This window comes from Chanodichthys erythropterus, chromosome 11, assembly GCF_024489055.1.
Source record: "Chanodichthys erythropterus isolate Z2021 chromosome 11, ASM2448905v1, whole genome shotgun sequence".
Lineage (NCBI taxonomy): Eukaryota > Metazoa > Chordata > Actinopteri > Cypriniformes > Xenocyprididae > Chanodichthys > Chanodichthys erythropterus.
Genome location: NC_090231.1, coordinates 9712318 through 9727386, shown reverse-complemented (window position 1 = coordinate 9727386; position 15069 = coordinate 9712318). Strand labels below are relative to the sequence as shown.

Genomic DNA, 15069 nt, shown 5'->3' with positions numbered 1-15069 from the left:
TGTGGTGTTCCCAGTAAAAAATGACCGGTTTACAAAACATTGCTTATAAATGTCTCATTATGCTAGTTTATCACCCAATTTTGGATTCAATCTTTTTGCCAGTTTTTTCTTTCATTTAGGACTGTTTTTTTTATTTCTTTTTGCATCTGATTAATCGTAGGCACCTCAGATTTTGAATTTTTTTTACAAAAAATGTGAAAAAATTTGCATTGTTTATCACACTAGTGTGCATTAATGTTTAAGCAGGAAATGTGTTTTGAAATATTTTTATTTTGGTTTTTATTTATTACAAAAAGGTATAAAATTTTGACCAGGTGTTCCTGGTCAAAAATGACCGGTCTACAAAAAATCGTTACGCTATTTTATCACCAAATATTGGATTCAATCTTTTTGTCAACTTGTTTTTTTTTTAAATTAGGACAGGTTTTGTATTTATTTTTGAAACAATTATTTTTGATTAATTATAGGCCTCATTGATCTGAGCTTATATTGGTCAAAAATGACTGCCCTTTGAAAATGAATGGGGGAGAGAAACAATTAGTGTTCAGGAGAGTGTTCATCATGTTCACATATACACATGTAGATGAGCAAAAATAAAGGCCTCGGACCTCTGCATGTGTGGATACATGCATAATCGTGCATCTGTGCACATACACACACGTTAATGTACACAAACAAACTATGCTGAGTATTACAGGCTTTCTTTTACACAGAGATTGACTTCAGATCGGTGAGAACGATCAATCAGTTTCAAAAATAAATACAAAACCTGTCCTAATTTAAAGAAAACAAATTGACAAAAAGATTGAATCCAATATTTGGTAATAAAATAGCATAACAAGTGATTTTTCTGCAGCCTGGTCATTTTTGACCGGGAACACAAGTGTGATTTTGGGCCATTTTGTAATAAATAAAAACAAAATAACACCATTTCAAAACATTTCTGCTTAAACATTAAAGCACACTAGTGTGATAAACAGTTCAAATTATTTTCATATTTTGAGCAAAATTGACAAAATTATCCTTTTTTCACTCAAAAACTGAGGTACATGAGCTCAGATAAATAAGATCTACGATCGTTCCGTTCCAAAAATAAACACAAAACCTGTCCTAATTGAAAGAAAACAAGCTGACAAAAAGATCAAATCCAATATTTGGTGATATTTGATGGTAGCATAACGAGAGATTTATAAGCAATTTTTTGCAGGCCGGTCATTTTTGACCAGGAACACCACGAGTGTGATAGGATTTTCAACACAGCATAAGGGTTAAGAGAAAACAGGAAGAAAAGAAAGAAAAAAAAAAAAACAGGGTGGCTGGTAGTCTGTGGTTAGGACTTTGAGACCTGTAATTTATTTCCAAACAAAGAAAATCCAAAATATTATTTCAGGGCTGAGGTCACAAGAAGGAAACTCTTCACAAGTCAACTTGCATACATGCATCTGTCTGAGTGTGTTATTTAGTGTGTGTGTGTGTGTGTGTAGGTGCATATTCATATTGTATTCATTTGTTGGTGTGTTGAAGTGTGCAAGCCCTCACATAGTTGGCAAAGCATTCAAGTTTACTTTCCAGCTATCTAAACACACATTAACTCTGAGCTCTGCAGGCCGACATGCAGAGAAATAGCTTTATGAGCCCCACTGCATACACGCATACATACTCACAGGCTGCAGTATATTAGCGTTTCTGGGGGTGATGAAACATATGGGGTGACTAAAAGCCCTTTGAGCTATCAATTGTGTAACACATAAACTGACAATAAAAACAATATGTTTTCCGCTTAGATGGAATCAGAGGCAAAAAATAGCACAAAAGAGTGGGGAGGGGGTGAGTGAACGGAAGAATGAGTGACAGAAAAGGAAGAGAAAAGAAAAACAAGTGATAAATCAGTTTATTTTCAATTTATAGGACTGGTGATGTCATAAACTCCAGGGCCCGGTTGCATGAAAGACCTTAAGTTAAGAAAACCCGAAGTTATAAGGTTAAAGGCACCTTTAAGTAAGATTTTGGCCACGATTTGGCCGTCTGAGACTAATTTTGTGAATCCTAAAAGAGGCGTCTTTGATCATTAGTTAGACATGTTCACCGACAGCTGATTAAAGACCATAGAGTACCCCAGGGATGACTTGTTTTTGTAGGCCAACCCGAAAGTTAGCGGCGCACGGGTTCCCTCGATTGAAAGCCTATGCATTTTTCCCATAGACTTTTGGAAAATCGCAGAAAATAAGCTCTGTGTTTAACAAAGGGTTATGACACTTACACGTTTTGTCTATCAAGATCATCTTTACAAGTTAACACAACATAAATACATTTTGAAGCCTAAATAAAGTCGTCAGATATAAAAGGCTAACAGCAGGCCCCCTACAGCACACCATGGTCGCGGATCAATGTCGTCACCACCAAGCTTCCTCAAACTTTATTTAGAAAACTACTTTATTTATAAACATGCTCGCTGATTATGATCTGTGCTGTTATGAATACTTATCCACTGTTTCATGAGAAATGCTGTCCAAATGTCCCGTTTTTAATGATGACGTCTACAGTCCCCGCCAAAAGAAGTAGTCCCTTTTAGCAATTTGTTAGCAACCGCCAATTTTAAGACACAGTAAAAGTTTAAAAAAATCACAAGTGGGTTATAACTGGTGTGTTTTATGTCATAGATCAAAACGTGAAAGTATTTAGAGGCTTTATTAACCACAGACCTTATTTCAGGCGATTTAGCAAAAAAACATTCAAAAAACCCATAGACTTTACGGCGTTGGAAGTCCTAAAATGCTAACTCGCTTCCGGGTTTTGCCTCCAAAAATGCGTCATCCCTGAGGCACTCTATTGCGATCAAATTTTGCCTCAGATGAAATTCTGGCAGTGTCAAAAGATTTGATGCACAGTTCTGTAGTGTGACTTCTCCCACGACAACCTTCAAATCAAAAACCAATATGAGTGCCGAACCTGATGACACAATTAATGAGACAACAACAAACCACCACTTGCTCCATGCATCGTCTTTGTTTTTTTCCAGTTGTCTTTTCAAGAGAAGCCATGATCAAAATAAATGTTATATTGTTTTTGTTTGCAAGCCACCATTTCAATTCTGCATCTAAAATGCAGCTCAAAGTCAAATCCAGGTTAATGGGTATACTTCGTTTTTTTACGCATTCGCTAATGTACATGCACAGTCGAACAGACAGCCTTGCAAAGTATACTTCATTTAACTTGTACGTGTACACAGGCGTTCGATGCATACGCAGTTTTGAACAATCTCTCGCCACGAGTTACAACCCATGTAAACATCTTTGTATTCTTTGTACAAATGAGGGTACTTTCTAAACTCTTTGCACAATATTTAGTCTATGTAGGTCTCCACTGTTGCTGTAGCTTGCATGCGTTCCGGTCTTTTCTGTTTATGCAGTTTTTCTTTGAAACCTTGTGAATCGAAGCACCCAGGTCATTGTCACCTTGTGGAGAAACTAATTATTGCAACAACAAAAACAAAGAAAGCACATTTGCGATCTGCACGTAAAAGTATGTGAGGATACAAAAATCCGGCAGTGACCGTACAGTACGCGCTTACTCATCTGACGACAAAATTCACGTCACACGCACTGTACGCTGACCCTCACATACGAATAAAAAGTGAAGTATACTTTGGGCTTCACTGAACATGTCACAGATTGTTGGTGTAAAACTGCGGACAAGTCTTTTTGACAGTCTAACAACTGAGATCCCTCAGTGTGATATGGCTTACAGCTGGGATCATGTTCGTACAGTCTGATAAGAAATATTCGTAAAGGACTATTATCAATTGTACAGTGTGCACCAGGCTTTAGTGAAACATGGGTTGCAGGAAAAAACCTAATGGTCCACTTAAGGAACCTCAAGGCTGTCATTAAGTATTTTCCCTTAATTACTTAAGTATTCCCTTAAGTTCTTTTATTTGTCCCTTAAGACATCTGCTGACCTCAAACGAGATGGATGGTTTCATGTTAATTGAGGAGAAGTAAGTACCGATGTGTATTTTTAGCAATCAAAATAAGCTTGTTGAAAGTATGACATGAAATGGTGTGTATTGTCAGGAAAAAAATTTGAATGAACAATAACATTTTCATATTATTCATAATTTCCACTGCGCTTGAATTAATTAACTCATGGGGGGGGGGGTGTTTTCGGGGGCGTGGCTCGGCAGATGGGGGTTGGGTTTGGGGCGGGTCAGAGGCAACTTAAATACACATAATTATTAATAAGAATTATTGTGATAATAATGAGACTTATTCATGTTTCTTTTTTATTTATCTTTATTATAACAAATTTTATATTACATAAAAGGAAACGGTAAACACTGTGGTGCATGTGGAACATGTAACAAAACATTTCATGTACTTCGTGTATTTAACGTGACGTGTTTCCTAGCGTTTCTTACATTCAGAATTATAATTGTAAGTAGCAGACTTTGCTGGAGGGAGTGTACTTGTGTGCAGGTTTTGTATCCACCTTATTCCCACGCCCCATGATGCTTTGCGCGAATCATGGGTGTAACTTCAGATGTAAACAGTCAGTGAAAGTCTCGTTCTATGAACGCAATAATATATTTTATTCTTAAACTGGGTACAATGAGATGACATTATTTTTCGCACACTTCAACCAATAAACATTAAAAGGACATTTAAAAGTGTAAAAGCATCATCAAGGTATTTCAACAGGCCATGAAAAAGCATGATTCTTTTCACAGCAATAACGGACAGGTTACATATAACTATAGTGATATATATCTGTATTATGTCATATGCGTTGCCTTAATAAAAAAGAGACGTGAGGCTTTGAGGAGAAAACAAGATTCTTCATTCATTCCAGTGAATTATTAATGGGATATATCATAAATTATATCGAGAGAACAGACCACAAAAGTGCAGTATATGTTGTCCTTTTTCATACTATTACAGCGGTACGTTATGCAAAGGAGCAAAAGAAAATAATCATGAGGATAGAAAGCGACTGAAAAGAGCTCTTGCCATAGATATTCTTGTTATAACATGTTACATTAAAATACCAAGCGTTACGTTATTCTCATGATGTCTGAAAATAAAACATGAAAGAAAAATTGACAGCTCATTCAGTCAGACTGACAGATAAACTTTATTTGTAGGACAACCTTATGATTTGAAACATTTAGTTTCAGTTTTTTTGAATGAAAGTTCCCTAAACCATAAGTGCAACCCATAACAAAAGCGTGGGAATTGTCGATGCTGCTTCGTGATAAGAAATTAAATTCCTCCATCCAGCTGTTGTTATATTTGCAGCTATATTTTGTTTTTTTCGCCATAGCACCACCTGAGCTTTCTAATGCCATTTTAGTGACGCATGATTCAAATTCCCCTGTCTACCTGCGCAGATATCAACAGCGCAACCGAGTTGTAGGTTGCCAGGTTGAGGTCACAAATGGGTTCAAAATTGTATGATGTATCTATTCTGTGAGTAGGTTGCGTTTCATACAAGATCTGCCAACTGGACAACCTTGTATTGATGTGATTATTCATATAACGAGGTAGGGCCATACAAATTATGGGAGTTTCTCAGGAGAAATAACAAAACGGGAGGGGGGCGGGAGATGGGTGTGAAATACGGGAGACTCCCGGGAAAAACGGGAGTGTTGACAGGTATGTGCAAGAGTGACTGATTATAGTGGCGGGCTTGAGTAGGGTGTTTTCCCTATTTTAAAAGAATAGTTTTTTTTGTATGGATTAGATTTCTTATTTCCAGTACTGTAAATCCGGTTAGCACATAGGACTATATGGTGAGCCGCATCACGGCTAGGACAACAAACACTATTCTGTACTTTCGTGCTTAAGTTCAAGGCGGCAAAATCAGTGAATCTAATCACCATATGCCACTTAAGTGGCGTCGATGTGTAAGTACAATAACAACAATTTGGACAAATTCATTGTAATTTAATGGAAAACTATTTGAGTGGCGTGGATTTTGAGCATCCTCCTATGTCATAGCAGTGTGCGTACACTCGTAGAAAAAATGTGCTCAAATTTTAGGACACTCTATATCGTCCGTCAGACTCCCTTTAATAATCCCCTTAACTCAAATATTGTAGTACTGCTGTAGTTTAGTAAATGTTTACTGTATTGTTCCGAACATAAGATGGTGTTTTTTTTCTTGGAAATACATCTGTCAAAATTTGCTCGTCTAGACTTTTACATGTCAATAACAATAGAGAGCGACAAATACAGCCTCTCGCTGCAGCCTGCGGTGGACATCCAACCCGGCCCACATCCATGTGTGACGTCAGAAGACAGGCCCATGTCGCCCTGCAGCTGATTCTATTGGTCATGTCAATCACAGTACTGAGTTGCCTACATCAAACACTGATCCCTAAACCTACCTGTCACTGTAACCAATGAAATTACCTGCAGGGCGGGATTTCTGGTGAAGTGGTTTAGTGGGGAATCACAAGGTGACGTATTGGGCATGGGCGTGGCTTCTGACGTCACACTTGGATGTGGCCGGGGTTGGATATCCACCACAGGCTGCAGCGAGCCCTACTTGCAAATACGTGTAAAACTAGTGAGCCCCCAGGACTGATAGACGCAGCGGAGTCATCAAACAACTCATTAAGCAGCCAAGAAATACATAACATGGCAAGCCTAAAAAGTCTTAAAAATGCTAAAAGTCAAAAGAAAAGCTTACCGCAGTCCTAAAAGCAGCTGCTTCGAATGACAGGCATAGCCGGAAAAGAAATGAGGGTCTGCCCATAACCAGAGCTGTCATCCAGCTGAAGGCAAAAAGACCAAAGAGCTGAACTTACCCACCAGCGAGCCCCTCATGTCTTATTTCAGCTATGTACTGACACACATGCCTGTAAATTTCTTTGAAGCGGCCACTTTGATGCAACGTAACAGTGCGTGTCCATTGGCTCGGAGCAGAGCGAGCATTTTCAGTTCATTCCTATGGAAGTTGCGCTTCATGCTCACGCGCAATTTATGGTAGGGCTGCACGAAATATCGCATGAGATTGTCACGTGCATTTCGTCAGTAAAGCCGGTTCCCTGATTGCACCTAAATCACCATCACCTGCTTTCAAATGGAGCGGCATTTAATAGACAGAGCCGTAGATCACTGATAAGCCACGCAATATCGCGTTCATATCGCAGATGAATCGCCTTCGATAATGAACGCGATATTGCGTGGCTTATCAGTGATCTACGGCTCTGTTTATTAAATGCCGTTCCATTTGAAAGCAGGTGATGGCGATTTAGCGGCAATCAGGGAACCGGCTTTACTGACGAAATGCGAGTGACAATCGCATGTGATATATCGTGCGGCCCTAATTTATGGTATGCCAAAACGTCTTTTTTTAAAAAAATGTGTTGGTACATTTTACCAGTATTTACCATACTTTCAAAATAAAAATTAAACATTAAAATATGAAAAATATGCAATATGAAAATTATTTTCAAATACAAGTATTTTCTTTATAAAAGACAAGATTTGTTCCTCAAAAAGCAATTTTCCATCTTGAAAAGGGGGGGGGGGGTTGTCTTATATTCGGAACAATACGGTAATTTGTTTAAAAGTCAGTGGTCCATTATGTTCTGTTTATTGTGGGAGATTTCGTGACTATAGCAACCGCTTCTCCATTGCCATGTTTTGCCATAAACTTTTCCGAAATGCTTAGAATAAACACTTAAGCCGCTTTTCCACCATCGGGCCGAACGGTTCTCACTGCATAACTGTTCCATTCCGTGCCAATCCGGGCCAGCTGGTACAGTTACAGTTTCCTTTTCCACTGTGGGGCTGATAACGGCCGCTCTTTTGAATGTAATACAAAAGCGTCAGTTGTTATCTTGGTAACGCAACTGTTTACTGATATTAGACATACATAATGACCGAGTTATGGAGCTAGGGCTGAGCGATATATCGCATGAGATTTTCACGCGCATTTCATCAGTAAAGCCGGTTCCCCGTTTGCCGCTAAATCGCCATCCACTGCTTTCAAATGGAGCGGCATTTAATAAACAGAGCTGTAGTTCACTTATAAGCTACGCAATATCGCGTTCATTATCGAAGGTGATTCATCTGATTATCAGATATTTCTTATCATTAATATTTTATTATTAGTTTGTGTTTACGTCGCTCAAATAGAGCACTTAGCCAGCTATGGATAAACTGGTAGCCAGGCAACAGACAAGTGACCAATCCTGTGTGTCGACATCAGTTCACGCATTCTACCAGCACGATTCAGCATGGTTAGACAACCGTGCCAAGAATTCCAGGCTGAGAACGGTTTGTAACTGTGCCATGCTGTAGCAGGCTCCAGTGGAAACGCAACTAGAACCGTTCCTTACCATTCTAAGAACCGTTCTGCCCTACGGTGTAAAAGCGGCTTTAGGTAAGGGTTGCGGTTAAAGGGTTAGTTCACCCAAAAATTCTGTGATTAATTCCTCACCCTCATGTCGTTCCAAACCCATAAGACTTTCGTTCATCTTCAGAACACAAATTAAGGGTTTTATTCACATATAAACATTGATCAGCAAAAATAAAAAAGAAGCTCAACCGAACCTACTTGACACGTGAGAATGAACCTCATTGGTTCTCGCACGTCAAGCAAACATGCTTGAGTTTCCATTTACCACAAATGATGTGCGAGTTGATGAATGTTTATATGTGAATAAAAGCCTTGGTTTGGAACGATGCGAGGGTGAGTAATTAATGACAGAATTTTCATTTTTGGGTGAACTAACCCTTTTAGACATTTGTTGCAATGCTTTTAAAGAAATTCCTTAAATGAAACCACTTAAGAGGTTTCATTCAACTGCTCCCAGGTGTGCCCACCCCCCCTCTCTCACCTCTGCAGCTAGGCTGAACTCCTGACCAGGTCCCGTCTGGCTGGCAGAGTCTGATTCCATCTCCCTGCAGGTCAAAGCCTGTGAGACAGCGCACCCCACATGCAGAGTTAAACTGATTATTACACACATTCTGGATAAAGAAGCCGTTCTCTGGAGGAGAAAGAACTGGACAGACCACCACTGCAGTAGGGAGAATAGAGAACAAGAGAGTAGGAGAGTTAAATGATTATATTTTGTGTTTGAAATAGCATGCATACGGACACATATCTATGAACAAATGTAAGCAGATGCATGGTTATAGAAATAATGCGGATAGATCAGCACCTTGGCATGTGTTGTTGAGTGGTCTGAAGCCTTCCATACACACACAGTCTGATATATCTGTACTCCCAGGTCTGGATGTGTGATGAGGATCTGGGCAGGGCAGGCAGGTACTCACACCTCCAGAAACTGATTCAGGTTTATATGTGCCAGAGGGACAAGCTATGAAAAAAAAGTGAAAGAAAAAGGTAAAAAAGAGTAAGTTTGATAGCATTGACTTAAAGTCGGAATGAAATGGAAATTCATCTTTTTTAAATTCACATTTTCTAAATGCAATTCATCTATGTTATTCTTTCATTTTTTTTGACCTTGTAATGTTAAACCAAAATGTTTTCTCAAATCAAGCAAAGTTCTCTTAAAAATATAACATAAAATTTTTGAAATGTTGAAATGATGCAATAATCTGTTTCTGCAACTGTGATTCCAAACCTTTTTTGGTATACATGCCACAAGAAAATTAAGTCAAACACTAGACACAAACCCTTGTGATAAGATTTTGTGTCAGATAACATGTTACTGAACTGGAAGACTCCCAGGCACTAACTTTCCATTTCTTAAATGACATATACAATATGTTTTGGAGGTTAAGACAGGATTCATTAAATTCCAAGAGTATTTTCTATTTAGAAAAGTAACTGATGTGTTTTTCACTGGAACAATTTTGGCAGCAATACCTAAAAATCTCCCCACATAAGCTCATGTAAAATATCAAAGACATTTCACTTGTGGAGGGAGGAACAACCCAGACACTCTTTATCAATAGATGCTCTGTACAGTCAGCCAGACATCTCAACTTAGTCAAAGTGGAGAAAAAACACTTTGTTTGGACCCCAGTTGGAGAATAAATTAAGGTATTGGGTCACTTCTTCCATCATTTAAAAAACAGTCACATTCGTTCTCCTCTCTCAATCCATCTCTCCTTCTCTTCTTTCAACTGTACCTACTGTCAGAAGTCATCTTGAGAGACGATCTGGTCAATTAAACAACAAAACCCACATCTAACGTAACAAATTTCCATTTATAGGTGTTGCTGATATTAGAAACAGACTCCCGTCCACCACTGAGCTGACATCTCAAGTGGCTAGTCAGACAACTACCATTTTGTTTCACTGGTTACATAACATGTAATATGCAAGAGTACTGTAAATAAGTTTTCCACCCAGTATCCTTGGCATCATGTCTAATATTTCATTTTGGTCATTTTTCATGCAAATAACACCCAGCTGCTTTTGAAACAGTTGCAATACTGTGCTATTCTGTGTTTTGATGAGGGAAGACAGTTTCTGTAAACTGGTGCTGATGGGTGGTCATCCGCTCTGAAACACTGGGCCTAAAGGAGAGGCAGTTGGGCACCGGGCAAAAAGACACAGAGAAAGAAAAGCTACCAAACACAAAGACACAAACAGACAAGCAGATGGTGGAATTTATGTAAGAAGAACCGAAATAAACAAAGAGAGATTGACTGTGAAACTGAGACAGGAAGAGAGAAGTAAACAGACAGATGGCGAAAAAGAATGTAAGACAGGAATACAACCAAAACCAATGAAAAAATGTATGCATCTGTGCTCAAGTGAGAGAAACAGACATACAGATGGATGGATGGAATAAGTTAGATACAGGGAGAAATCAGAAAGCTGGAAAGATGATTGGTTTCCTCTCTCAAAGAAGTGCTGGGAAAAATGTTAAGCAACTGGTTGTTAAATTACGCCACCTTTACACACATGCCCTGATGTTTTAATGTGTCTACTGAAGACATTTTGTCGCTCATCCAAATTGCTTTTAAGATCTGTCTGATGGCTGGAATTCCCCAGAATACAACAGCTGATGAAGTCATTGAGATGGGTGGTGAAACATCTTCATTGGAAAGTCGAATTGCTTGCGAATACATTCTTCATTTTACACTGACCTGGTTTAATGAAAATTTTCATAGACGTTATGCTTATGTTACAAATAGCTAGCAAACTTACTCTGTATTTTGTCAAATTAAATACACTAGATGGTTTTTGGTTTGGTTTGATTGGTGTAATTTAAAGGGTTAGTTCACCCAAAAATGAAAATTCTGTCATTAATTACTCACCCTCATGCTGTTCCACACCCGTAAGACCTTCGTTAATCTTCGGAACGCAAATGAAGATCTTTTTGATGAAACCTGAGAGCGTTCTGTCCCTCCATATACAACTATGCAACTGTCACTTTCATGCTTTAAGAAGATCATAAAGAGATTGTAAAACTAATCCATATAAATTAAGCAGTTTAGTCCAAATTTTCTGAAAAGACAAGATCGCTTTATATGACGAACAGATTGAATTTAGGCTTTTATTCACATATAAACATTAACCCTCTGGAGTCTGAGGCTGATTTGGGGCTTGGAGAAGTTTTGACATGCTCTGATATTTGTGCTTTTTTCAGTTGTTCATAAACATATTAATGGAAAAAGTGTCATTACACTGTATTCAGCACAAACTAGGCTACAATAATATGTGAGGAACATGTATGTACATGTTTGTGTTTTTGAAGGAATAATGTTTATGCATGGTTATTGAAAAAACAAAAAACTTAAGTCACTGAAATAAGGCCAAAAAAATTATATCTGTGTTCACAAGACTTTTGGGTATTGGAGGTTGTAGACTAGAGTTTTTGCTTAGGAATTATGTAAAAATTATGCTGACTACTCTTTCATATAAAACAATAGAGTGATTTAAATTTTGTAAGACACTTTTTGTCAAGAAACCTAGTATGCAAGGAGGCGTGAATCTGCATAAATAATGGGCCATTTACACCTGAGAAGACAAAATAATCACATAATAATGACCTGAAATGACTTGCATATTAATGAGGCCTTTCAGTCAGGTAGGCTGTGAAAAAAAACCTCTGTAATCATGTCTCAGCTCATCATAAACAGCAATACTGTGAAATATTATTACAATTTAAAATAATGGTATTCTATTATATTCTTTACAATTTTATTTATTTCTGTGATGCAAAGTGTCTGAACAATTATGTTACCTCTGTGGCATTTCATATAGGCTTTTAGCTTAAAAGCATGCACATATGGAGAAATATTGATGGATTCTTCTTATATATTTATGTCAAATTTCTATACTTACAAAGTAATATTTATTGTCATAACTTTGAGTGCTGGATACTGTGTTTTTAATTCATACTTGCAGCAGGAGGGCGCTCTCTGTGCACATTTAGTCCACAAAGCGCTGGCTCCGTGGGTGTGGCCGCATTAACGGATAATGAGCTGAATCACGGACTTCTGACATGGCTCTCTTTTCATACGGATTACATAAACACAGAATATTTGTTTTCGATTTGACTTGCACGATTTCAAAACCTGACATTTCAACGTTTCCTTAGATATAAGTGTCATTTTTTTTGTCATTAGTATTCACTAAGTTACAGTTCATTTTCTGAGAACTATCAGATTAGACTTCGTTCAGAGGGAGACGAGAGATGCCGCATCATGTTAGTTTTCTTTATTTTACAAAAAGCACAACATTGTGTTTTTACTCTGAGTGTATACAAATAAAAGAAGACATTCTATAGTTTCAATTGATATATTACTTATGTCTCTATGACAAGAAATGACGAAAGTCTCTATGATGAAGAAATTAGTAATTTAAGTCTGTTTTGCTGCAATGTGAAAAAAATCCTACAAAACGCACCGACGCGTTTTCAGACCTCAGGGAGTTAACCAACTCACGTATTAGCTGTGGTAAACGGAAGCTCAAGCGTGTTTACTTGACGTGACAGAACCAATGAGGTTCATTCTCGTGTGTTACACACAGCACGTTTGAGCTTCCACAAGAGGTTTGTTCTTGCACGTTTGGTTGAGCTTCTGTTTATGTTCGCTGATCAATGTTTATATGTGAATAAAAGCATAAATTAAATCTTTTCATTACATAAAGCGATTGAGTCTCTTCAGAAAATTTGGACTAAACCACTAAATTCACTCAATGATAGCAACCTGAATCGTAACAAAGCGCTGTTCGCCAGAGGAGAACTGGCCCCCCGACTAAGCCTGGTTTCTCCCAAGGCTTTTTCTCCATTTTAACACATATTTGCCACCTGTTTGCCACCTGATGTCACCTGTTGGAGTTTGGGTTCCTTGCCGCTGTCGCCTTTGGCTTGTTTAGTTGGGGACACTTGACATTTGACTTGACATTTGATATTCAACAGTATTCTTGACATTTTTTCAACAGTGCTTTGATTTGCCTGCATTGACACTATTCTTTAAGAGCTGCTGTGCAGCCAAAATTATATACCAGTTATCAATGTAAAGCTGCTTTGACACAATCTGCATTGTAAAAAGCGCTATATAAATAAAGGTGACTTGACTCAATTCCTGTGGATGGTTTTACAATCTCTTTATGAACTTTTTGAAGTGTTAAAGGGTTAGTTCACACAAAAATTAAAATAATGTCATTAATTACTCACCCTCATGCTGATCCACACATGTAAGACCTTCGTTCATCTTCAGAACACAAATTAAGATATTTTTGATAAAATCTGATGGCTCAGTGAGGCCTGCATTGCCAGCAAGACAATTAACACTTTCAATGCCCAGAAAGCTACTGAAGACGTATTTAAAACAGTTCATGTGACTACAGTGGTTCAACCTTAATATAAAGTGATGAGAATACTTTTTGTGTATCAGAAAAACAAAATAACGACTTTACTCAACAATATCTAATGATGGGCGATCTCAAAACACTGCTTTGAAGCTTCAAAACTTCATGAATCTTTTGTTTCCAATCAGAGGTTCGGAGCGTTAATTTCAGTTAATGGGTTGTTATGTCATAAATGTTTTGAAACTTCAATGGTTCACATGACTTTGGCAGTTTGATACACACTCCGAACCACTGATTTGAAACAATTTGTCGAAATCGAAATCGATTTATGAAGCTTCAAAGCTTCATGAAGCAGTGTTTTGAGATCGCCCATCACTAGATGCTGTTAAATAAAGAAAAAAATATTCTAGTCGCTTTATATTAAGGTTGAACCACTGTAGTCACATGAAATGTATTAAATATGTCTTAAGTAGCTTTCTGGGCATTGTAAGTGTTAATTGTCTTGCTGGTGATGCAGGCCTCACTGAGCCATCGGATTTGATCAAATATACTTTAAATTGTGTTTTGAAGATGAACAAAGGTCTTAAGGCTTTGGAACGACATGAGGGTGAGTAATTAATGACAGAATTTTCAGAATTTTCATTTTTGGGTGAACTAACCCTTTGAAGTGTCAGTTGGGAGGCTGTCTATGGAGGGACAGAAAGCTCACAGATTTCATCAAAAAGATCTTCATTTGCATTCCGAAGATGAACGAAAGTCTTACGAGTTTGGAATGACATGAGAGTGAGTAATTAATGACATAATTTTCATTTTTGGGTAAACTATCCCTTTAAAGTATTTGATTAACCCTTGAGCCATCCTAGGTATATATGACTATCTTTTTTCAGATTAACACAATCAGAGATATATTTAAAAATATCCTTAGTCCTCCAAAGATTATAATGGTTGTGACTGGTACCCCAAATTCTGTGTAACTCTGTTGTATGTCAGGATAAGCTAGTCTGATAATCATGTGATAGAAACTTCCAACATGGAAGCTTTAGCTATTTTTATATTTAGAGTTTTTACACTTTTTAAAATAAGAACTTCACAAGTTCTGTATTGGTGTTAATTTGGACTGCTGTTTCCCTGCTGCATGTCTCATAAATCTGAGGCAATGAGTTAAAAACCCTCATCCTTCCAGAAACCCAAAATGAAAGAAGAGAGAAAGAGGACTTGAAACCAACAGATGGACAAGAACTTACAGTCCAAAGAAAGGATGTGAGTAAGAAGAGAGAGTGAACTAAGAAGAGGATGAGAGGAGGTTTACAGTGCTAGTATGTC

The 15069-nt window shown here is 37.8% G+C and overlaps 1 protein-coding gene across 5 annotated transcripts in view; it reads right to left on the bottom strand.

Annotated features, from left to right (window-relative positions):
• Positions 1-15069, bottom strand: part of svep1 (sushi, von Willebrand factor type A, EGF and pentraxin domain containing 1) — a 107848-nt gene that overhangs the window by 47270 nt on the left and 45509 nt on the right. For all 5 annotated transcript variants that reach the window (XM_067401497.1, XM_067401499.1, XM_067401501.1 and 2 more), the window contains exons 4-5: positions 9173-9331; positions 8849-9028 (exon numbers count right to left, since the gene is read on the bottom strand). In XM_067401497.1, the coding sequence (XP_067257598.1) occupies positions 8849-9028; positions 9173-9331 (339 nt within the window). The remainder of the gene's footprint in view (positions 1-8848; positions 9029-9172; positions 9332-15069) is intronic.